This window comes from Neopsephotus bourkii, unplaced genomic scaffold (assembly GCF_033783945.1).
Source record: "Neopsephotus bourkii isolate Nb327-2 ecotype Australia unplaced genomic scaffold, CSIRO-AGI_Nbou_v1 NB_107, whole genome shotgun sequence".
Lineage (NCBI taxonomy): Eukaryota > Metazoa > Chordata > Aves > Psittaciformes > Psittacidae > Neopsephotus > Neopsephotus bourkii.
Genome location: NW_026900624.1, coordinates 12,555,388 through 12,580,316, shown reverse-complemented (window position 1 = coordinate 12,580,316; position 24,929 = coordinate 12,555,388). Strand labels below are relative to the sequence as shown.

The window sequence follows — 24,929 nt, the reverse complement described above, 5'->3', positions numbered from 1 at the left end:
GACTCGCAGGGTCCTACACTCTCCCCTGCTACTCTGGCCCCCTCCTCAGCATCACAGATACCAGTGACCAGGTTTTTAAATGGCACTTACGGTTGAGCCACTATCCCCAGGGTGTAGAGCAGGCAGTTCAGGAGGAAGGGACTCCACATTTTCATGGGAGACCCCCAGAGAGGCGGTTCATCTGGAGGGACAGTCATGAGGGAAGGCAGGGTGCAGCTTCTCTCCTTCCAAGGTCTCCAGGCCACCGGCTGCTGTTGCTGTTTCTCCCAGGAAGCAGACAAGAAGCCCCAAAGTTTCCTTCCTTCTCCTCATTCCTGCATTTATAGTGCTGCACGCACAGGGTTGTACCACTCAGGATGTTCCCCAGCCAATCCAAGCCTTCTTGGACTCCAGCCTCTCTGCTCTCCTACTCCCCTGTGGATGGGCAAGCATCATCCACCCAAATTTGCTTTTTATTTTACCAAGCAACAACCTGTTTCCTCTTCACTGCACTGACCCCGCTCCCTGTGCCAGTTGCAGCCCCAGTCCCATTGTTCTGCCTCCAGCTGGATTGCCCCATCACCTCTTGGCGCGTGCACTCAGCTGGAGCTCACAGTGAATTCTTGCGGTCACACTGTCCCCAAGCTTTTGGCACCTGTAGCTCTCAAGGCAGGCCTCAGTCTTGAACCGGAGATGAGGCTTTGCACCATATATATATATATATGTATATGTATGTATATGTATGTAAGTATATCATGAATAGTGCCCTGGTCCTTTGCAAAGTGCTGCCTTTCACTCCACCTCCAAAGGCTGCATTTCACTCCAGCTACATCATGCCATCCCTTATGGCCAGTTCAGGGCCAACCTATGCATGCACTCACCAGTGGAAATGAGGATTGAACATTGGACAAGAAGGTCAAAAACTGCATGACTTGAGACCTAGGGGATTTCCTCTAAGCTACCAAAAGGCTGTGGCTCTAGCCCTAGGTGATAGGAGCACACTCCATAGACTCATAGAATCAGCTTGCTTGGAAAAGACTTCTAAGATCATCAAGTCCAAGCATTACCCCAGGACTGCCACATCCACCACTAAATCATGTCACCATAAAGAACACTGTCCTTTACTGTCTTGGTGTTTCTAAGGCATCTCATTTGGGACCTTCTTTCTGCATGCTAGTTTTATACTTGTTAGTCTACTGATTATACTGCACTTTTCCCTGTGTATCTTTCCATAATTGAAAAGAAAAACTGGTTCTAATTCTTAAAATAAGGAAGTTCTATTTTATTGTAATGGGCATTTCATCTCAAAATGAGCCACTAATTTATCTTCAGTACCAGACTGAGCTCTTTAATATGTAGGGCCTGGTAATATTTCCCTTTTCTTTAGGAAAGACTGATGCATAACAAGGAAACTAGTTAGAGGCTTTATTTTACATCAGCAAACACGTAGTGGGGAGATACAGCTCCTCTCTCTTCTTTTTCTCCTGCCCCTGAGCATTTTCCAGCTCTGAGCTGCCGGTGCTAATGGCTGAGAAAAACACGTAAGTGCACCTGAATAAACAAGTGAACAGGAACCGGAGCAAGAAAATGAATCAATGCCCAACGTTAAGCTGCCCTTCGTTTCTTTCCATGGGTTTCAGAAAGTACAGGCAGTGCCTGCTGAACAATCCCATCTGACATTTGTTTGTTCACGGTAGATCCACAGAAGCTCTAGGGAACAGCCAGATCCCTCACAACAGCACAAGAGGCTCACAATAGCAAAGGTATTGAGAGTCCTGGCTCCTACTGACTCCAGCAGCTGTTTTGTGAGAGTGGGCACAGAAACACCTTTGAAGGTCCAGACTTAGCACTGATTGGAAACCTACATCTTGAGCAATCAACCCAAGCAGAAAGAAATACATGTTTGAACAGCAAAACACAAAGTCGCAGGTTTGGTGTGCATGATTCGTCTAACTCAGCCCCATCTCCATCACTGTTACAGTGACCAGATCCTGGTGGCCGGGAAGCACTCAGGCTCCTGCACCCACTTGTACTTACGGTAGGGCACACGGTACCTGGCTGCTCCCTTGTGCTGAGATCTTTCCCCAGCCCACAGACCCATTAATCACCTGGCTCAGAGACAGGCAAGAGGCACGCGAGGAGTTGAGGCTGGATTTGTGTCCCTGAAGGCAGGCTGTCTTTGGTGCTCAAGCAGCAGAGCCAATCCCAAACCAGATGCACACCACCAGGACTGCAGGGTGAATGATCCCAACCTCTCAATTTTGAGAAGGGTAAACAAATGAGTGTGATGTTTGACACCTTCCACTTTAAGCAGAGAGGGACAAGTTTAGGCCAGAGAAAACAATGTTTTGTACAAAAGTGTTTTCTTCCCAGTCTTTAAATTCCCCTGGAAGACAGCCCCCTCCCTCCCAACGCTCTCTAGCAGTCAGACACCATGGGTTCCGTAGATTAAATCCAAGAAAGAACATTTTGAAGGACCTAGAAGAGGTGTTAAGAAAATGGGCATAGAAATTGCAATAGCTATAGATCAAACATGTCACAATATAGAACAAGTATGTGCAGTTTTTACACATACACATATAAGTAGGGCAGGGTTTGTGTGTGAACAAGCTTGCCCTCAATGGGCATGGGGTCAGTAGGAGTAGGCAGAGGACGTGTGTGTGTATGACCACTGCAGCAGTTGTTTTCCCAATAAACCTCTGTTCCAGGGACTTCTATCATACCTATTGTCTGTGTTTTGCTACAATAGGAATACTGTGGATTTGGCTGTGATAAGTGGGGTTCCTCCCTCTCTGCAAGAGTCCAAGCTCTAGCCAATGGTCCAATAAGTACCAATACCAGGAGCACGCCTGACTAGCTCCAGTTCTGCTTTTTGATATCAGCAAGGGCAGACATTGCCAGAGGTAAAGGCAAGGAGGAAGGAGACATGAGCAAGAAAAGCTGCAGTATCTGCAAAGAGTTTTTTACACAAAAATGAAGCATTCTGGCACAAACCCTGCTCTGCAGAGTTGGGCTCTGCATTGCTCATGGACCACTGCTGAGGAAACTGAATAAAGAGAAGGAAAAAGCACCTGTTTAAACAAAGGTGCAGAAGGAGGGAGAAAGTGACTCCTGGGATGAAGCCAACCTCAGCACAGCCACTTCTGTCACTGCAGAAGGCACAGGTAACACTTAACAGCTGTGCTGAATTCGTGCACTCATCCTGGTCCTGCTACCTGCACATGAAGCATAGAGCAGGCTGTGAGCATCCTGCCTAGCTGGAGGAGATTGTGGATTATGGGGGGTGGTCACTCTTAACCAGAAGAACTTGCAGTGCTTGTGTCTGTGCCTCACAGGGGGCTACCCTGGAACTCTAAAACTGAAATATAAGCACACTTTCCAAATCCCTCCCTTAAACCGACCACAAATCCCAGCCTTGCTGCAGGGTCTGGTCTGGAGAACTTTCAAGGCTGTGGACAAATACAGACCTCCCCCGCACCCCACGCCTCCCTCCCAGACCTCTCACTCCTAAGCCTGACTTTGCGCTTAGCCATCGCACTCTCACAGCAGCCCTAGCGAGGGTCTGTGGAGACCTACTGGTCTGTACAAGTGCTGCCAAGTTTGAAGATCCCAGATCATGAGCTGGAGTTCCTTAAATCATGGAGTTTGAAGGAATGATAAACGTTGCACTTTCACACATGTTTTGTTGGTGAATTGCCTTTGCATCTCTTTGTCATGTAACAAAGACCCTGTTCACTCTACAATAGCTCACTGGGGGGGAGGGATCAACTCCCAGGCACTTGCCTGACAACTGATGCTTGAATTGTCCTGTGCAACATCCAGCTTCACAGGAGGAGCAAAAACTAAAATTACTCCCCTCCCTCTTCCTATTCTAGGCCAGAAGCTAATCTGTGAGATATACAGCAGTAGATTTACTTTACAACCATGTAAAGTGCAGAATCAGTCAAGACCTTATTGCTCAGATGCATTTGTGTGCAATAGAGGATGATCAGTGGGATCAGTCTCCATGCATGGCTAGGAGTCCTTATCCCATACTGATGGCTGCAACAATGCTCTGGAGGGAAACCCAGCGCTGGAAGAAATAAATGCCAGGTACATGGTTCGGATACACTATCTCTGTAAGAGTTCAATTCTGCTCTCTCCTACAAGGTAATCCTCTGTCACAAGAATCCAGATACACAGCAGCCAGATTTGTGCTTTATATTTTATTTTATATCTTTACAAGCAAGAAAACCCCTCAATTAAAGCAATCAGAATTAATCAGACACCCCAAAGAATTCTCCAGAAAATGGCTGTCAGGATGAGCAGCATGGCTTGGCTGAAGTTAGTCCTGAAATCCAGTTTGAGATCTGTCCCAGCACCAATGTCCCAAGCCCACTGAAATGTGATTTTCCATCTCGCATCTTGCACTAGTAGGACCCCTGTGGGCTGAAATTGGACAGTAAGGGAGCAGAACAAGCCTTTGGAGAAAAGAAAGCAGAAGAGGGAGTAACCCAGAGAGCAAATAATACGACCCAAATTATTAACTCAGGGATGCTAATAGCTAGGGAGCCCGGGCAGTCTCTAAGGGAAAGGGTTTCTCTGGTTTGATCTAGTGTCCTTGTTTTATCTCCCCAGAAAGAGGGACTCTGCATACCCAGACAGGGTAAGCTGAAACTGGTACCACGAATTCTGCTTGAAAGTTGTTCTGGAATGGTGCAAACCATCTATGAGAGTCCCAGAAAACGCACACTACTGATCCTTCACAGCATGGACACATGTTAATCATATCCTGTCCTGTCTACAGGGCAACCCAGCAGAAAATACACTACAAAGTCCACAAAAGCAAGGGCAGAGACTAAAGTCCCTGGAGGCCCTAGATATAGTCCTAGATGAAGGGAACATGCTGAATCAGAGACACGCAGGGCCCCTGCGGGACAGAGAGAGGAGGCTGGGTTGCAGAATAAACATCATAAGGCTGATAGCTCTGTGTGGGGGCTGAGGAAGGGACTCACACCTACCTCAGAGGCAGGAGATATTATAATCAGCCAGGGCCTGATCCTCTGCAACAAGATAGATCTAAGTTATCCTTACACAGTCAAGTGCAAACACCCAGACAGTCCTGGAAGCCCATCATTCCACACTGACCTGGATGGTAGTAGTCATAGACCCTGACATAGCCTGGCTTCAAGTTGATCACTCCAATCTCCCGCTCCAGATGCAGAACATAGGTCTCAGACTTGTGGCTCAGCTGGAGAAGAAGAGCAAAGGAAAGTTCAGTTATGAGCTGTTCTTTTTATTCCTCACCCAAATTTGATCCTGCCGACAGGCATCAGTTTGATCCTACTCTGTAGAGTCAAAATGACTCTTGTAAGTCCTGCTCTGCTAGTCCAGTCCTGGATTCCCCACACAGCTCTACAACTGCCCCCACTCCTGCAGCTTCTCTAGTAGCAGACACATACCTTGTCCAAGTAGATGGCAACACCTCCTTGTGTTTGCTCAGTTCTTCTCACAGAGTGCCAGTGCTGCAGCTAGGACAGGAGAGCAGAGGAAGCAGTTTAGTTGAGTCTTTTGAAAAGCAAGTGTGAGACATCCCAACAAGGTTTAGGTAAGCTTGAGTGGGCAGATTCTCATTCACTCGCTTCCAAATTTAGTTTGGACTCTTGCCCCTTCAGGCTGATCTCCCTGCATGGCCAATCAGCTCCCACAAAACCCAAGGAAGGGAACCTAGGCTACTAGGTTCTCTCAAGGATATGCCGAGCAAATTGGGCCAGAAGGATCACTATCCTCAAAGCACAGAGAGCTGACACAATGTTCATATTTGTTGTGAGGCAGAGGGCAAGGGATGACGAGATTGCTCACCTGAGAGACAGGCTACACCTTCCTATGCAACCTCCCCCCCTCCCTGGGCATATGGTCCTGTTGATACCCCATCACCATCCCAATTCCAGGCTTCTTACAGACATCCCAGACCCTGGAGCCAGGATGAATCCAGACAGTAGGGACACCTCCACAATCACCATGTTGGAAATGGATCTCTTCCCAGTGTACCTGGGGGAGAAGATCAAAAAAGAGAGTCACTCCCAGCTTCCCCTTCCCTTCACCACCATACCCTGCATGCAGGACCCTGAGCCAGGAGTCCAGCCAGGACCAGGGCCAAGGCAGTCACTCCTCCCTCTCACAACAGGCAGATGATGTCTGCACTGCTCTGAGCATCCCCGATTTGAGGTGACAACTTGCACTCTTCTCCCTAGCAAGAACCAAAGCCCTCAGAAACAGTTCCCTATCCCCAGAGACACTTGTATCTTTCCTTCCTTATGTTCCATCTGGACCGTCTGCTGAAACTGCCTGGTGTCCCCACTGCAGTCAAGAAGCACCCCTCAGTTCTCCAGCCATGCATGGCTTTTCTCCCCAACTGGAGTGTTGTCTTTAGAAGTCACCTGACATTGACATAGACAGTAACAGAGTGTAGATCATCCTCAGTGCAATTGTCTGGTTCAGCTTTCACTCGCAAGGCAAAGGATGTGGAGACCTGTGGGGACAGCGTGTTGTACCTCAGCACCATCTGCAGGGAGACACAAAAAGACAGAACAAGACATGGATAGTTAGTTCAATATCATCTATCATACTTTTTTTTTTTACTGACTACTTTAATCCTCAAGATACAGGCTCCAGGCAGTGACTGGATAAACCACTCACAATGAACACACTCATCCCAGTACCCAAAATAAAGGCCACTCAGATTGGAAACTTTCCATGACCCATCCATCTACGGGCTCCCTTCTCCTCACACTTCCCCTTGAGACTGTGCAAGTCAGGCACACATTAGCAGGACCACTAACAGAGCACTTGCACCCTCCAATACTTGAGAGCCATGGAAGCATCACTGTCCTCACAGGACACAGTCCTCCAGCAGACACGTTTGTTGCACTGGCAACAGGGTGAGATTAAGGCACAGTTAATGTTTCCTTGCACAGAGCTGCAATGGACAGTTTTGGCTTTGATAAGGTGGTGAGCAGAGGTTTGTTTCAACAGGGTCTGTGGGAACCTACCTGGGTAAAGACACAACAGCTGCCTTGGGCCTGCACTGAGAACTTGCCCGGGACTTCTGTCAGTGCTGCCTCCTGCACCAACAGTCGGTTCTCGTAGGAGACCTGGAACTTCCTCCCAAAGCCTCTCTGGGACCTCACCCTCACCTCCGCAGCCCCTTGCGTGCTGTACGTCAGGGCTGCATACTTAGCCAAGGCCTGCAGGGCGACTATTGTGTCCTGAAAATGAAGGAACAATTACATTTGCAGCTCTGAGACCCAAAGAGACTTGATCTCACTGTCCTGAGGACCTCCATATACAAGAGCTCCTCTCCTCAAAGCATTTGCACTTGCAAATATTGTGCATACACTGTACAGAGATTCTTTCTCAAGCAACATCCCCTTCCCAGGCCACAAATTACCTGTGTTGAGGCAAAGCCTCCATAGGCATTCTGCTGCCTGGTGAGCCAGGCCACTATGCCAGAGGCTGTGATGAGATCTGACCCTGTGACATTTGGTTTGGAGAGCAGGGCCAGAAGGACATAGGCTGTCAACTCCACATCCACGGACAGTGGCTGTGACCAAAGGCTGGTGCTGGGTCTGGGCTTGGACAAGGTCTGACTCCAGTGAATCTGCCCGTCTGGGAAAGGAAAGCAACAGATGACATTGAGGGATGTCAGGAAAGAAATCCTGAGGCTTCTGAGGCACAGTGGCTTGTGTCTGCAAAGACAATCAAGTAAAACCCTCTTGGCTGGGTCATCATGTCACTGGGTCAATTTGCAATCCCATGGATTTTGCAATATCCAGTACTCCATATTACATACCAAGGTGATATGCAAAAACTAATATGCCAATAATCTGCATACACTTTACCTCCCACACATCTGAGCTCTCCATTGCCCTGTTTGCCAGTCCACTAGCTACTTGATACTAGCTAGCTACCCACTCGCTAGTCCTGAAGCACCTACAAGGCAAGACCTACAAGGTCCTTCCAGGTTGCATGTAACCAAGGGCTCAGAAAGGTCACTCGTCCTTTCTCTGATGTCCACCTGGCACTGAGGTTCCCATACCTGCTCTGATTGCCTTCTGATCAAGCGTATCAAGTAGCTCTTGCGCGCGTTGAGAGTCCTTAGCCAGGGCAAAGGTGTAGGCCAGCAGGGCCTGAGTGTAAGTGCTGGCAGCTTTGGGTAGGGAAGGAGTAATGCAGCCAAGAGCCTTGCGCACCACTGTACTCTACAGGAAAGAGTTAGATGGGTGTTAGTCACATCAAACATGTGTGAGGCAGCAAACACTGAGACACAAGCAGAAGGATGCACTAGCATATGCAGACACAGAAAGTACCCCAATCATTCACCCAGGTATCCATCCCTGTGCTTGAGCCTGCCCTCTTCTCTTTGTATCAGTGCAGCACCAGTAAGGACTGTTCTCCAGTCCCTGGTGTGACATGCTTGACAGACCCCCTCCCTGAGGTGGTTATGGGCTTTAGCAGTGCTCTCTCAATGAAATGAATACTATTTCTGCTGGAATAACACCACCACATCTTACTTTCCAAGTCCAAACACAACAGCAAAAGCTCACCATTGCAAGTGCTTACACGCAACACACTGACCAAGATTACTGTGTTCAGTTCACCTCCACAGGGCCTTACAGCATCACTGGGATTTCCAGTTCCCCCCAGAACACCAGTACTGCTCTCGATAAGAAGCAGCAAATCCACTGGTCTCAGCAGCATTGTATTCCAGCATTTAGCTATGTTATTCCAAACATGAGCCAAAGGCTTGCAGTGGTTGCCGTCCCAAAAGGCCCCAGGGTCCAACTGCTGCTTTCTGGTTGCATAGAAGTACTATAAGCTAAACTTCCATCATTTCAGTAAGTCCTACTTTTCTGTTATCACTTTGTCCACAAGCCTCTCCAAGAAGGCCTGCCCCAGTGACACCACTCAGCTCTTCAGGATTCAAACCTTAAGGCAAAAGCATACCAAAGAATCCCAATATTTACCTCCAGTGTCTCTCCTGCCTCCAAGTATGCAGCCGTGATGTAAGCAGCCAAGGGTACTTCCCCATCCACACCTCCCTACAAAAAGCATAAACATCCAAAAAGCTGGAAAAGTTAATACCCAAAGACCTGAGACTTTTCAGCAAAGATCCCACCTATCCCTGTCTTGCTCCCACACAAGAAAGCAGAACAACACAGGAAAGTGAACTAAATAATTATCAGTACACTTGGCAAGAGCTGTTTTGAGTTGTCCTTCGAGGTGCTCTGGCTCCTACCTTCATGGCTGTGTGGAAAAGCTGGCCCACATTTCTGAAGCAACCATTGGGAAGCTGGTGAAACTCCAGCCAGGTAAGAGCAGCTTGGATGGTCCTGCTGTCCAGGAAAATGTATGGCTTGGCTTGGACAAAGCATTTAACCACAAACGCAGTCAGCCTGGTTGGGGAGAGAACACAGAAGAAGGCATAAGGGAAGAGAGAAGCAGAAAGAGATGGAGTGAATGAAAGAGAGGGAAGGATGAGTGCAAAGAAAGAATCGAAGCAGAAGCTGAAGAAAAAGAAAAAAAGTGGGAGCTTTAATCTGGTGGGTCTCTCCTCATCTATTGTGCTATTCCTAATTTGCTGCTCCAAGGACAGTTCATCCTCAGGAGAGTTGCATACCCCTGGGGAGCTCCTAGCCCACAAAATGTCTGGAACACTTTGGCTTCAACAGGATGGAATGGATTCAACGCTGGAAGCAGACAACTGCCCATCTCCAGGCTGTCAGACAGCAGATAGACAGCAGGGAAAGAGACCTGGGCTTACCAAGTATTACCGTACTCATCCTTGGTACCAAATTCACTGTAGGAACCATCAGGGTGCTGATACTGCAGCTGTATCTGGTACCCTGGGAAGCAAGATAGGACATGAGTGCTCAGAATGGTATTTGGAATGAAATTACTATGAAGGGAATGGGATGGTTGAGTACTCTGAGTGGAAGGGGAGTAGGCACCCAGGACTACCGGTAGATTGGACGCTGGTGAAGGCAGAGGAGCAAGGTGGGTCTGCTGTACTTGCCATTGCGCAGGAATCCTGTCGCCCTCTCCTTGATCTCAAGGGTCAGCTGCCTCGTCTTCTCCAGGTACTGCAGCACGTAGACAATGGGAGCAAACAGCACCATGTTCTGCTCCCCACAGCCGTGGGGCAACTGCACCAGGTGGTCCATGTTCTGCAGAGCCATCCCCATGAGGTCACCTGGAACAGAGCATAGGCACCCTGACCTCCTCGTGGGCAGGAGCCTTGAGGATTCACCTCCTCATACCTGAGGCCCATTCCCAGCAGTGCACCCAGCATAACAGCCCCAGCAGAGCACTGTGGGGACACCTCTGTCCACCCACTTTATCGGTTACACTGTGCCCCCCATATGGATTCTACACATTGCCAATCCATAAACAGAACACTCTCTCCCTTGCTGAATGTTTTAGGCTACCAGGAATTAGGGAACACAGCTGCACACACAGGGAGAACAAGGCACTGAAGCCTTGGAAACCTTAGAAAGTGTACGGGGGTTTTCTGGGTTTGGACTTTCCTACAGCTAAACTCAGAAACCTGCAATATTAGGAGAACTCCTTACCTGTAACCAAGATGGTGGCTCTGACTGAACCTTCTATCACATCTAGAGGCAACACCAAGGACACAGACTCCTGTGCTGGATTCCCTGACACCGATGGAGTAAGGTGTGTGGGGAAGACAAAAAAAAAGCGTTCTGATGAAAACAGCCTTCAAAATCCCCAGGAACTGTTCAAGACTGTCCTGTGCTAACACCCCATTTCCCATCACAGGTGTTATAGATCACCTCAAAAACCCTGTCCCATTCCACTCCCAACTTCATCCACCTCGTGATGCCTGCACTGTCCTAACAGCCTTCCTGCTACAGAGGCTGAGAGGATTTTCTCTTGGAAACCCTCTGTGGTCAAAGCCACCTGCTTTTCTCTATAGAAGGTACTCCACCTCAGTTCAGGTTTCAGTTGCAGGCACGTCTTCTCCATGTGCCTTGTGCTCTCAAAATCTGCTAATGGCCCCATCATACACCATAAAATTCAAGACAGGAACAACAATCCTAAGTCATCTCCTCCAACCTTGCCATCTCCAGTAGTCTCATTTTATTACTACAGGTGAAAAAGGCCTCAAGCCTGTCACTTTACTGTCAGGGATGTTGATGCTGAAAGATGGGACTTCTCCACATCCTTATTCAGGGGAAGCTCTAGATGGCAATTAGAGTATGCTTCTGTAGCTTGGTCATGATGACAAGAGAAACCATTCCAACAAGTAGAAAGACCCAGGAAATGGTGAGGCAGAAAGCAGGGGATGAGCAGGGTGAAAGAAGAGAAAAATCTCTCTACCTTTTTCAGGACACAGGATGGAGCTGTGAGCCTTTTCTACCAACACTCCCTCTGGCTGTTGGAGCACACAGATGTTGCATTATAATGAGCATACAGGAGGGAAACAGAATTACAGGTGGATTAGAAAGAGATATGGACAGAATCCTGTTTCAGGCTGGAGAGTCAGATGGAGTAACATCACTATCATATAAAAATGTAAATTATCATCAGTAGTTTTCGGGTAAGAAAACAGCATGTGTTTTCAGAACATTATAACTTCTAATGTCTGTGAAACTGATGTTGTAAGAATCAGCAGAGAACTCAGGAGTGAGGACATAAGAGTGAACATATTTGAAGTTTTCCATGGTATGAAGTGGAGGATACATCTTTACTTCCCACATTCATCAACTCTCATCTTAGGTCCCAGCTCAGGCCCTGAGATTCTAATTACACACCTTGAATAGCAAGGGGTGACTCCCAGAATTAACCCACACAAAATCTGGGAATTGCACAAAGCCCACTTTTAGGTCTAGGTAACAGAACAGCTTGTCTGACCCGGACTAGAAGGAGTTTGGTGATTGTGTCTTTCTGTCCTTGGTCTGGGACAAATGGTATCTCTTCACCACAGAGTTTTTTGGTGGCCACAGCCTCTGTGCTGAGAGTGATGTTCATTAGCCCTGAAAAATAACAATTAGGTGTTATTTTTTGAGAAAGCACTTCCCATTAACATAACAGAAATCACTTGTTTACAATGAAAAACTAATCAGAGCCCTGTATGGTTCTGTACCTCCTAGCACAGACTTGTGAGTAATGATGACTTTAGGATGACTGCAAATGAGTACTCTGGTTAACGGGGCAAATAACTCCTCACTCAATCTCAGTTCTTACAAAACTTCCCTACTTTGGTCCCATCTCTTCCCAGTTCCACCACCCCACCTTGCTGTTCTTCTCACCTAATTGCTCAGCTGTGACACTCCACTGAAAGCTCTTAGCTTCACCAGCACATAAGCAGCTGCTGTAGACACAGCCTTTGCATGACTCTATCTGGAGGTGTGCAAACTCCTTCAGGGTCACTTGAATCTGAAGGGGCAGAAGGGATGGCAGTAGTACCAAGACAAATATCACAAGCCATAGATTTCAGCCATCTCCTACCCACCCATACCCTGCTTTTCTTGCAGAGGCTATCAAGGCTCACCTACCTTCATGCATTGCTGCAGGTAGTTGAAGACTGTGGCCTTCAAGACGAAGGTCTCACCCTGGATCACCGAAGATGGCAGTGCGAGATCCACAAGGAAAGGCTTGAAAACAAGCAGACTGGTGGCTGGAGCAAGTCCAAAGCCATTAGGTCCTGTGCAGAACATCCCTGCTTTCCATTCTGTGACAGCATCAGGCACAGTGACAGTGACACTCTTGTTCCCATTGGGACTGAAATGCAACAGAAATGCAACAGAAGCATATAACTGAATCTTGATGTACACAGCACCAGGTGGCCTGGTCTGCACCCTTCTGCCAGTGCACCCCATTCCCTAACCTCAGTCTAACCCCCAATCTCTGCTGAACTTGTAACCCCTGTAGGTCCTCAGAGAAGAATGGAACCACTGTCTCAGATGTTTGTATCAACAGAACATTTTTGACAATAGGTTATGTGGCTGCAAGATGCCACCAATCACACTCAGTGCTTTGCTCGGACAGCACTTGCCGTTTGCACATCTAAAAATGGTTTACAGATGTCAGCAGTTTTATTCTTCTTGGCCTAGGGATGGAGAACCACACACAAGAAAAGCAACAGGACTGGCTCAACATCAACAGAACTCAGCAGAAGAGACAGACCCAGTCGTTCACCTTCCTGTGAAAGACTGACAGCTTTAAGTCCAACACGAAGACAGGGCAAAGGCTTGCCTTGTGCCCACATCACAGCTTCTGAGAGCTGCAGACTGCTCTGTGGCTGCTATCACAGCAGACATCTAAACAGCCCTAGCTAAAGCAAATGACATTGTTTGACTTCAGTAACTGAAGACTTTCACTTTTGCCAGGCACATACAAGAAGGCAACACACACAATATGACCTTTGGTGACTCAGATTAGGCTAGTGGACAAACCACACAGCAGATATCTGCTGCTAGGGAGAGAAGAGATGGATGTACCTAGAAGGACAGTGGGGATGGGAGAGGGCAGATGTGGGGGCATCTGGCCTGAGTACACTCCAGTCTCCATACACCAGACAAGCATTTCCTGAAGTTGGAGATGAAAAGTCTCCAAAAGCTCCCTCAGCAGACCTTGTGCTCTCACTGAGCCCCACAGGACACTACTCCCTGTCCTGTGAAGGACTTCCTTGGAAATCAGCTTCCCCTGCATCCCAGAATACATCCTGCGAGCACAAGTTGGAAAATTCAGCCTAGAGAGATACAACAAGTAGAGTGTAGGTAGTAAATAAAGCTGTTTTGCTGCACCACAGCTGCTTTCCTATCTTCCTATGTCAGCCACCTCCCATGGATGGGCAATACTTCTGTATGATCATCTCGTGAAAGAAAACATACATGATATAGGCTCCTATGAAAAATGGCCTGATAGATATGAACCCCTAGGAATCTTCCTCAGCAGCTTTTGATCTAAACTGCTGCCATTCCCAGTCACACTAAGCTACCCCAACTAGATCTCCACAGCTGAGCTTACTCACCCCAGAAAATACAAATCCCACATCCAGGTTTTGAGGAGATGCTTGTCTACTTTCTCTTCAGCTGAAGAAACAGGTGAAAACATATTGGGCTGATAGGTAGATGTTGTCAGATGCTCTGCTGGAAATAACCAAGATCCAGTCACCACAGGGTCTTCAGGCCCTGGTTTAGAGCAGAGCAGCTCAGGCTGCAGTTAATGCAAGCAGCTCAAGAGGCACAGTACTGGAACAGAAGGTTCTACCCCAGATTTTAAAATCTCTTGCTCCATTTCACATGACAGATGTGCTTGGGCCTTACTTGTACTTGTAGGCACCATGGGAAAGGCAACCATTCCTTCACCTCAGCAATAAGACCTAGGATCCAAACAGCCCACTAACGTTTCAAAGCCAGAAGCTGTGAGCCCCAGGCAGCCTCACACTAGCACAACAGGTTCAGGGCCAGGGAATGCTCTTTCTCCTCCATTTGCAATTACAGCAAGTTCTGACTTATAGCTCAAACCCAGGACTGCTTTCACCTGAAAGACTAAGCATCCCCTGTAAGAAGGAACAGTTGGCAAATGCTTACTGTTATGTGCTTTATGGGTCTGACCAAACATCAGCATGGGCCTGGAAGTAAACATTCTTTTTTCCTGCAGCATAGTTGTTGATGGAGTGGTTGGACACACTCTGGGTTTCCTGATATTGGTGTTGGATATAATCTTCAACCCCATTTCCTGTAGGAAAAAAGAACTGATGTGCCAGAAGCTTGTACTTTCCTCTCTGCCCTCCACTCTGTGCCTTTTTTCTGTATAGGGGTCTTGGCTGTCTTCTGGCTTGGGAAAGTATTCTCTTGCTTCATTTTAAGAAGGAATTACTGAAATCCTCAGCAATGGGAAATGAGGTCTTCAGAGATAATTCATCTGGCCTGAGTCAGCCAAAGTTATTCTTATTCAAACATGTTTATTTAGCTATTATGCCTTCTTACCCTGCAGAGCGCAATTGCTCATGCTATGGAGATCAGACAAACTGTGTGAAATCCAGTTAAAGTAACCAATACCTTGGCATCCTGAATCACACAACGGAAGTGCAGTAACCACACAATTTCTTCTCAGTCAACATTTCAAGTCACTTGTTCAAATAACAAGTGAGTTACGAGGGCCTAAACTGGACGTGTTCCCTGTGCTGTCTGCAACAGCATCCCTAGAATATTGGTAAATTCAGGGGGCACATTTCCCTCAGTTCATGAATTATCCCAGCCCACCAAATCAACCATTTTTACCCTGAATGCTGTAAACACATCATGCTCATCAGAATTTGGGAACCTGCATGACTGATCATCTTCAGACACTTGGCGAGGATACCTGGAGTTATAATCAGATGGGAACAGCCTATAGATCTGAGAAAGCAAGGAAAAGGGGGGAAAAATCAGCACAGATAAAATCTGGCATTCCCTTCCTGTCATACTTCCAAGGCCTGTTTGAATTGCTCCTGGCTACTGTGCATGAACACTTGCCAGAAAGCTCAGGCTCACTGTCACTCTTCTGACAGAGCCAAGACAACCCGCTGAACTGAACATGAGGCAGAACAACAGACGCTGATTTACCACTGGTGCACCAAGTGATGGGGTCAACTTTTCTTAACACTTGCCCACTAACCCTTATCTGTGCCATACTGAGAGATCTGATGATCCCAAATGCTCAAAGCACTGCCCAGAATGGGCAGGTAAGCTCTGCCCAGAGTGGGAGGTAAGCTCTGCCCAGAGTGGGAGGTAAGCTCTGCCCAGATGCAGTGACCTGTCAGTCTCCTTTCCTCCCTCTTTCCCTCCTTCATGTCAGTACAAGGGAAGGGAAGAATTAGGAGCAGGCTCACTCACCAAAGAGCGACTGAGCTCTTTTCCTGTCTTCAGCCCAAGGACACTCTGATCCACAGCCCAGATGGCACATGTGGACCCAGGAGATGCCTGCAGGTGGAGACCAACCTCTGAATCAGGAAGAGTCTCCGGTGTTGAGAAGGCCAGCTCCACCTGGATGGGAAGAAAGCAGGCAAAACCCGAGTGACATTTCTGCTGCTGGCCACGTTACCAATTCCTGAGCAGGGAAGACATCTACATGATGAGAGTTTCCAAGGACTTTACTTGGATGGATACCCAAGACATCTCTCAAGGACCCCCAGAAGGTATTTAAAATGTCATCACATTGAGGTTCTAATAGGATGGATGGCAGAGGGGGACCCATCAATGTACTGGGGATATTCCTGTGCCAGCACTCACACATTCTCACACAGCATTCTCTACCCAGAAAACTAGCCAGCCATGATCAAGTACCTTACACAGCTGTTTTTCTCCTCCTTTTGAAGCCCAGATCTAAAATAAGCTTAGTCCTTACCTCCGGGTTCTTTATGAGGTTGGTCTCAGTTTCCCAAGTGCTCTTCACATACTTGTGCACAACACATACTTGCTCCATACGTTACATTACACTTCACCACTCATGCACTGCAATTCATGTGACAGTATCACATGTAGTATCAGCCACACACACCTACACATACCACGTGTCCCTCAGTTTTTTCTTTCTTTGCAGCAGACACATTCACTCTCACACATTTAGCCATGGACACAAATCCTACCTTATTTCTGAAACACGTGGAGACACTGAACATGGCAGAATCAGCAATGATTCTTCCATTAGGGAAGAGAACATAAACAACAAGCCTTGGAGCTGGTGCAAAGATCCAGCTGAAGGTAAGAGGGATGGAGAAGAAGCCTTTCAGCACTAGATGGAGGAGAGGGAAGAAGAGAAAGTAGATTTATAAGTAAAAATGAACTCTCATCAGGTTTTGCTATTTTGCATTTATCTGTTTAATTCCTTTCTTCAAGGCTTGCGGGGTCAAGATGATTTCTGGAGACCACTGAAATATTCAGCACATCTCTGGATCTGTTATTCAAGACCAGCAAAAGACTATTCCTGGTTCTGATTATTGCCTCAAGGAAATAATCAAAACAACAGTTTTGGAGTTCAAGCTTAGCTCCACAGAGAGTGAGAGGCTCAGATATCTTTCAAGGTCTCCCATCACCAAACATATGTCATCCCATCACCAATAAAGTGGTGACTTATACCCCAAAGCACCTATAATTTAGGCTTTAAAAAAAAAAGAACTAGAGAAGCAGATAACAGTGAGTCAAAACGTGGCATCCTAATGACTCAGATTCCTTGCAGACAACCTCAAATTAAAGCAGGAGAGGTTTGATAGAGGGTAAGGCTATAGTTTCATGCCGTTTGTAGGGAAGCAAAAGGAGATTTTGAGAATTAAGGCAAAGGAGGATGAGCTTATGGGCTGGGAAATGCTGAGTATTGTTCACTTGGTACAAAGCAGAAGGATAAAGGAGACCTGAAAGCACAGTACTCTGACGCAACAGAAAAGCGGTGAGCCAACTCTAAACTGCCAAGAGGCTTATGCCACATATCCAGATAAGATGGGCTGACACAGACAAGGGTGCTTGCAGACATGAAGCACAAGGTTGCTCATAGACATGAAACAGGGGAGTGCACTTACTTCTTGGCAGTCCAACCCAAACAGTCTTCTGACCTGCATGGACTATCCTTCCTCTCCCTGTGACCTAGGGAAGATAGAGAAAGGGAAGAAAATGCCAGTCACATAGTTATTGTGATTACCATGCAGACTAAGGTAGCCCTGAAAATAGAGATTAAACAGGGGCAGAGGAAGGGATATGAGCTTTACTCACTCTCAGGTAGCAGGGAGAGCTCAGGGGATCAAGAGTCTTGGGGGAGGACAGGTAAGGCAAATACCTGCCCTGCACCAGTGCAGAGCCTGGAAGAAAGGTGCTTTCTTGCTGTTACTACAGCCCTGGATTGAAACCAGGATGCAGCCCCATGATGGCTGGATGAGCTGCTTGTCCTGGGCTGAGCCAAGTCTATCAAATACCAGGCCTGAATCCGTAGAAGAAGCTGATCTTATACCTTGAACCATCACCCACTAGCAGTTCCCCAGAAACTCACAAAGTAGGAGAAGACGACACGCTTGGGCCCATGTTCCAGGTCCTCCTGGTAAATTCTGAAGTCCACGTGGATAGCCTGCATTTTATCACAAGGCACTGGTTTTGGTACACGGACAATAGAGAGGAAACTCCTGCTGGTGCTGTAGAATGGACGTATGAAGTAAGAGGCTCGCTGGTAACTCAAATCAACTGTCCCAGGCTCTCGATCCAAATCTTGATGCAGGACACTTGCCTGGTGAGAAAAAATACCAATAACCAAACAGTTAATGTCTCTAGTTAAGCAAATCAGCTGCAAATCACCCTCTCTGGCACTTGGTAAGAGGCTCAGATCAAGTCTAAGCAACACCATAGCACAGGTCTCTATGTTGAGAGTCCATGAGGAAAGCAAGTGGGATCAACAGAATAAGCTCTCAGGAGGAGACAAAATCCAGAACGCACTGAGGTGCTTCAGATTTGAAGTGCTGAAACCCCCCAAGAGGGAACAAGGGAAATGTCTGTGGGGCAATAAATAGCTCTGAGATACATTCACACCCCTGCCAACAAACACTTACCTCCAGTGAGGCTGAGGTGCTGTTCCAAACAGTTGTATTCAGGCTAAATGAAGCTGTGCCACAGTCCCCAGTGATGTACTTCTGCTTAAATTGCTGCTCTCCATAGCTTACTGTGAGGAGGACACTTTTATTCTTCAGTGCCTTGCCTTGGTAGTTGATGACTTTAATCTGAGAACCATGGTGAGCAAGGGAAGTGCAGAAGAGTCCAATCAGCGGACAGAATGTCTCGCTACTCAAACCACAGCAAAGTCACCCTTTCAGTCACTAACAATATTATAAACACCGCAACTGGTCACCTCCTATTATCATTTGCAGTATCATGTTCATTCACCCCCATTCACTACCCCTTCACAGCAGAAGGCCTCCCAGCCGCTGAAATTCCAGATGTTGGGTTTTCACCCCAAATTTGGATCCCCATAGTTGCTGCTCCTCCAGGCTTATTTGGCAAATGATAATCTTGGGTGCTATTCTCACTGCTGACAATTCAAGAGTTTTATCTCTGCACACCATTCATGTCCTCCCAAGCTCCCAGCTGGAGGTGAGATCAGAAAAGACACTAGATACAGTCCCCATGAAGGCATTGCTCATGCTCTCACCTCCAAAAGACTGTAACTAGGAATTACCTTGCCCCTGTATATCTCTCCAGCGTGGTAGTAAGAATTCACATCATCAAACAAGGCCATCCCGCCAATCTTGGAGATTAGTAACTTGTGGGAAGCATTGACGTGCGTCTCTGAATGACAGCAGTGAGACAGAAACTGTAAGGGATGGAGCAAGGAAGCCAAGCACCCTCAGCAACTTCCCTGCAGTGACCCACTGATAACACTGATGCACATGTTCAACCGCACACATATTCCATACCAGACATCTGGGTATTTAGTCTTCCTTCTACTTCTAGCCCTTAAAGAGGTCCTCAGGCTTCACCACCTGAGACCAGATGCACTCAGAGTGAGTGTGTTATGCCATCAGGAACTGCTGGCTCTGTATTTGTAAGGTCAGACAGCAGGCCCCAGTGGACTCAGAAAGCTCAAAGCCCTTGCTAGCCTGAAAGTCCTCAGTGTTCTTGGTAAGATCAGTGCATCTTCACGTGCCTCTTCCCAGCCACCAGAGAAGTTTCCAGTTACCTGTGCCATCCTCTATCAGCAAGGCATATGCAACTATGCTGTCCTGATAGTACCTGAAGTCTCGACTGAAGGAGGACAGGCTCACGTGTGTGAAGAAGCAACCAGTCTCATCTGTCTGGAAGTACAGAAAGAGGAAAAGCCACGGGGTAGCGTCATTATTATTTCGGCTGAAGCCTCCAGCAGCCTCGCCTTACCCTGATCACAAATGTGTCTGAAAGCTGCTTAGCTCCTGCTACACATCTCACCTGGTTGTGGAATGCCTGACAGAGATCTGGTTTTGAAGCACTGGGCAGGAATGGGGCTATCTTCTGACAAAGGTTCACATGAACCATCCCATGCACAGCTTTCCCATAAGTGTATCTGTTTGGAGGAGAAGAGGAAGGAAGAGGCAGTCAGACATAGTGAGAGAACACAGGGCTTGCTTTGCAGAGCACTCACTCGGAGACACAGGGGCCCAGAGACCACTTATTCACAGATGTATTCACAATATAGCCCAAGAGTGGCAGCCACACAGCAGGCACAGGAGCCCTGCCCCAGTAAGCAGGGCCAAGCTAGGGCACTGCAGTGATGGGAGATCACTGGCTATGTGATACAACTGGTGCCAAACTAACCTGTTCTGGGAAACCAGAGTGTTTTAGTTACTAACTCAGCACAGAGCTCTGCAATTCACACCAGCATCAGCCCAGGATATGCTGAAGGCATGCATCATCTTATGAGCAGAAACACAGGCGGTTAATAAAACGCCTTTCATTAAGAAAGCACTTTTACATGAGGCATCTAGTGCTGCGCTTGGACTGTACCTGGGGCAATTCCTTTATGCCTCTCTCTAGTTTCTGTTAAAGCATAATCTGGAAAAGCTTTCTCCATTTCCCTTTTCTTCTGCAGGGAGATGAACACCAAACACCTGACACGTTCTGCCCCACAGATGGCTGCTTGTCAGAGTAGGTTGCTCCACCATGTTTTTGGTATAGAGACTTGTGGAGTGCCTTTAGAAAAGGGACGTCAGAGTACCAGAAGTTATAGATGTTTTGTGTACACCAGAGTGCAAAGAGCTGCCATGGAAAATTCTGGCCTCCTGCAACTGAAGTGTAGTAAATTTACCCAGATCTCCCAATGGTGACTTAACCATTTTGTGCCCATCAGGCCAGAAAATAACACAGGGACATCCCTCCAAGCAGAGTCCTCACCTGCCACATACCCGTAGTGGGAAGGTTTTATCTAGTGCATAAATCTGACTTGGTGCCTCAAAGATCACTTCAAATTTTGGTAACACTGGAAAGAAAAAACAGAACTGTAAGAAACACTGGCCAGGCACAACCTTTGCAGAGAATCAACATGAAGGTAAGACCATGGTGGAGTAAGAGCCAGGAAATGGAGGAAGGTCACAGGAAGGGGAAAATAAGATATCCCTTGTTTCTTTAGCAGATTTGTGTGTACCTTTGTGTGACCTCAATTTGTCTGACACAGAGACCTGGAATCAGCTGTGTCAAAGGCCTGTGGCCATACACAACACTCCTCCCAGTCACGGACCCAAGGTCCTAGAGTGGTCACTCTCCTGAGCCTCTGCTCAGACTCTTTTCCATGACAGCTATCATTACTTTTCTCATTTGCTCTCAGGATGGTTATCACGGAATAAGCACTCAGCTTCCTGGATCAGGAGTACAGGATCCTCTCTGCAGGCTCAGACATATCCCCCACATGTCCGTACCATACTCCTGGACGGAGAAGCTGCCATAAGCTTTTGCACTGGTTACATTGATGACATACGTCCCCAGCAAAGGCTCGTCACTTAGCTGGAAAGACAGATCTGCAATGCCATCTTGGGGGACCACATCCAGCCATTGCTCTATCCGGTTGTCCTTAGGGTCCTACACCCACAAGAAAGGAATAAATAATTAATTGTTCCAGCATCGCACTGATCCACACCCCATAGAAACTGAGCTGCAGGATTTCAGTGCTGCACACTACCAGGTTCTATAGATAAGGAACGAGGTTTGGTATAGGCTAGTCAAAACGTTTTGAAGACAATATAATGCTCCCAGCATCTGAGTCTCCCTACACTTATCTAAATCCTGATCCCAAGGAAAGATCCTTCACAGTTCCGACTTTTTCCATAAAGGTCTAAGTTGATCTGCCTACACTCGTGCAAGAACAACTCAGATTTCTACTGAAGTTAAGTGGGAGCATAAAACTTCAAGTAAGTGCGTAAGAATAAAAAGAGTAAGGAGAGCATCAGTTTAAGAAATCTTGAAGCTCTACTATTCTACTCAGAGGCCTGAAAAATCTACCAGGAACTGAACATGAATAGCTCAATAAAATGGTTGCCATCAACATTACTGTAACACTAGATTTCAGCATCACTCACCTGGAGAAACAGCGAAATCTGGAGGGGGGAAAGGCAAAAACCATTAGAAAACAGAAACACGTGCCAGCAACACACACAAGGTACTTAGGGTGCAAATCCCTCTCTGAAGGACGTGCAACTAGTGATTTGGAAATTTAGAGCACTGACAACAATATAAAGCAAAATAAACATCACCAGAAAGGAGAAATATCAGGTGAATCCATTACAGTAAGGTCTGGAGAAAGGGAAAAGCCAATCTGGAGGTCACCCAGCACTTGCTAATGACTTCCTGGCAGAGCCTTCCATGGGGAAAACTCACTGCCCAAACAGACCTACCTTGGCTCAGCTGCAGCCTACAGGGGTTACAGAGGTATACGATCACTTAGTTTGGAAGGAACCTTTGCAGGTCAGCTAGTCCAACAGCCTGCAAAAGCATGTCTTCTTAGAGCAGATTGCTCATGGCCTCCTGCAGCTGAGTTCTGAACATCTCCATGGATGAAAATGCTTTTTCTGGACACCTTTTTTGAAATCTGATCACTGTCACAATGAAAATGTGTTTCCTAATTTCTAATCTAATTTTCCGTGTTCCAATTCATAGGAGCCACCTCCCCACCACATGTCCAGGAAAACTTGACTTGAAAATTACTCCCTCCCCATGACCCCATCACATCAGGAATCGCAATGTCTTATGCTTGTGCGTAAGATGAGCAAGAGATATGTATAGCTCTGTCATCTTTCTGAGTTACCAGCTTTTACTTGGGTTACTATTCTCCTCTGGACACTCATCAAGCCTGGACCAGGGACAAATGTAGAAGAGCTGGAAATATGGCAGATGAGCAGGGTAGAAAGGAAGTAGGATCCACACACAGAACAAGGCAGCCTTTCCCACAGCAGCCCAGGGCTGGCTTACCGAATCATTGAGCACCATGAATTCCTCATCCAGAGTCACTATGCGGAATCTCACTGAAGGCAAAGAAATGGAGGAATGTATTTATCAGATCTCAGCCCTCCCATGCAGACCCCTGCTCTGCCTGTTTCCCCAGGTCCTGTCTCCATGCTATACATGTCTGTGGTAACATCTGACATGGATATACCCACATGTAAGATACCAGGGAAATTACCTACTGCCTCTTGCAACTTCACAGTCACCAGAAGCTGGATGTTATAGCCACTGAAAACATCACTCAATGACAGACTGTTGAGCAATGTTTTCAATTGTCTCAAAGCCTTCTGCTAGGGCTGTCCATGAATTTCAGGCAATCACAGGCTTCCCATATAGTGTTACCAGTAAAAAGCCTAGGGCCCACAGCTGCTCCCTTTTGCAGCTCTCACCTGTCTGCCCTGGTTGATAGATGGGCTTGTCTGTTTGGATGAAGGTGCCACTTCTGGCCTTGGAGATCAGAACCTTTTTCTTCTCCTCAATACTGACCCCTTTGCCCGTGATGATCAGTTTGACAGTGGCGATCTCCTCTGTGCCATCAGCTGGAGGTGTAACCTATACAGAGAGAGGAGAGCACACAGCTCCCAGGTAATCTGGGAGCCCTGAGCAGAAACTCGGAGTAAAGTGGAATAACCTAACCAGATCCTCTCCACCTGTCCCAGGACATTCCTGCCAGTATCTGGATCCAAATCACATCTAGATCTCATTTAGACCTACAAGACAGCAGGAGGCCCAGCATGCCATGGGACCTGACCCTTTTTTGCCACTGGTTAAGGAATTTTGCCTCTGGTGACCACCAGGTGCCTTACACCTCTGAGTCTTCAAACCCTGTCAGGAGGATGGGCAGATGCCAGAAAGGGGGGAGACAGTAGCAGGGAATCAAATGAGAGCAATAAAGCTGTAGCAGAGCCTCAGATAGTGTATAATAGAAGACATGCTGTTCAGGAATATCTGCCTTATGCTAAATCTTTGCTAAATTCTCACCAACAATGAATAAGCTCTAAGCTGCTGCTTGAAAATAACAAGCACATCAATTTCCATCCAACTGCTCTTCAGGAGCTCCTAAGAGCTGAATTGCTGCCTGACTCCAGGTCCTACAGAAACTGCAGGATGTCATGCAAAGCACTGCTTCCCCAGGCTTTAGCTGTGGAGCTGCACAGGTCCTTTAGAGATGAGCTAAAGCTCCTTCATCTAGTCTGGGACAGAAGAGAAGGGAATAGGTCAGTTCTCTTTATATATCCAGAAGTGCAGTAAATTCTAGCACATGTAACTGCAATTTAACAATTGATTCAGAAGAGAAATTCACTGCTGACCAGCAGATCCTCTGTTTGGCTTCGCATCCCTAGGCACCATCCACTCCCCCTCCTAGCAGAATAACTCCAAGGCAAAATAGACCCTGTCCATGTCACCCTTTGTTAGGGAGTAACGTGAGGGATTTACAGTTCCAGAAGGGAAAATCAGTGATGGCATTTTCTCACCCAGAACTTAGTGCACATAAAAGCCTTCTTCTTCTGGATGGTTTCTTGCATTAAGAGCTCATGTCCTGCAGAGCGCTCCAGGACCAGATTCACTTGAAGCTTTTCTTCATAACAGGTGATATGGAGGCAGGCAACTTGGGTGGATGGGTAGCGGAGATCTGCAGGGATCACCACCAGGTAATGTCTGGGGCAGGGAAAGAAGGCATCAAAGGTGGCACCAGGTTGAGGGCTCAGAAACATGAAGAGCTTCTGTGCAGTGTCCCGCTACTGCAGAACTCAGCAATGTGCCACGGCTTCAGTCAATATTGAGAAGAACAGTGAACCCAGCAAAATGATGGCTTCACTCATAACCTGGGAAAGAGTTACTGCTTGATTATCTTAACTACAGCCCTATATATTCCAGTTATCTCCTGAACTCCCCAAAACCATTCCTGGCAGTCTTCGAAAGAAGTGGCCTCATAACCTCGCAGTATAGACACCAGGGATT

At 47.2% G+C, this 24,929-nt stretch overlaps 2 protein-coding genes across 2 annotated transcripts in view; both read right to left on the bottom strand.

The window, feature by feature from the left end:
- LOC133216537 (alpha-2-macroglobulin-like protein 1) overlaps positions 1–291 on the bottom strand; it is a 28,397-nt gene extending 28,106 nt beyond the window's left edge. The window contains exon 1 of the mRNA XM_061361323.1: positions 91–291. Within this exon, the coding sequence (XP_061217307.1) occupies positions 91–197 (107 nt within the window). The 5' untranslated portion in view covers positions 198–291. The remainder of the gene's footprint in view (positions 1–90) is intronic.
- A 3,871-nt stretch (positions 292–4,162) lies between these two features.
- Positions 4,163–24,666, bottom strand: LOC133216533 (alpha-2-macroglobulin-like protein 1). The gene is made up of 35 exons (XM_061361308.1): positions 24,443–24,666; positions 23,357–23,519; positions 22,935–22,987; positions 22,046–22,063; positions 21,389–21,548; positions 20,868–20,952; positions 19,926–20,040; positions 19,681–19,795; positions 19,180–19,289; positions 18,557–18,724; positions 18,007–18,237; positions 17,543–17,606; positions 16,616–16,761; positions 15,864–16,013; positions 15,270–15,386; positions 14,577–14,724; positions 14,015–14,132; positions 12,537–12,762; positions 12,291–12,417; positions 11,893–12,014; positions 11,359–11,413; positions 10,590–10,673; positions 10,034–10,210; positions 9,782–9,863; positions 9,257–9,413; positions 8,985–9,059; positions 8,057–8,219; positions 7,409–7,626; positions 7,011–7,226; positions 6,399–6,523; positions 5,919–6,009; positions 5,421–5,489; positions 5,107–5,209; positions 4,980–5,021; positions 4,163–4,407 (listed from the first exon to the last, which is right to left on the bottom strand). The coding sequence occupies exons 1-34, from the start codon at positions 24,491–24,493 to the stop codon at positions 4,981–4,983; spliced, it is 4,143 nt and encodes a 1,380-aa protein (XP_061217292.1). The 5' UTR covers positions 24,494–24,666; the 3' UTR covers positions 4,163–4,407; position 4,980.
- Positions 24,667–24,929: the final 263 nt, after the last annotated feature.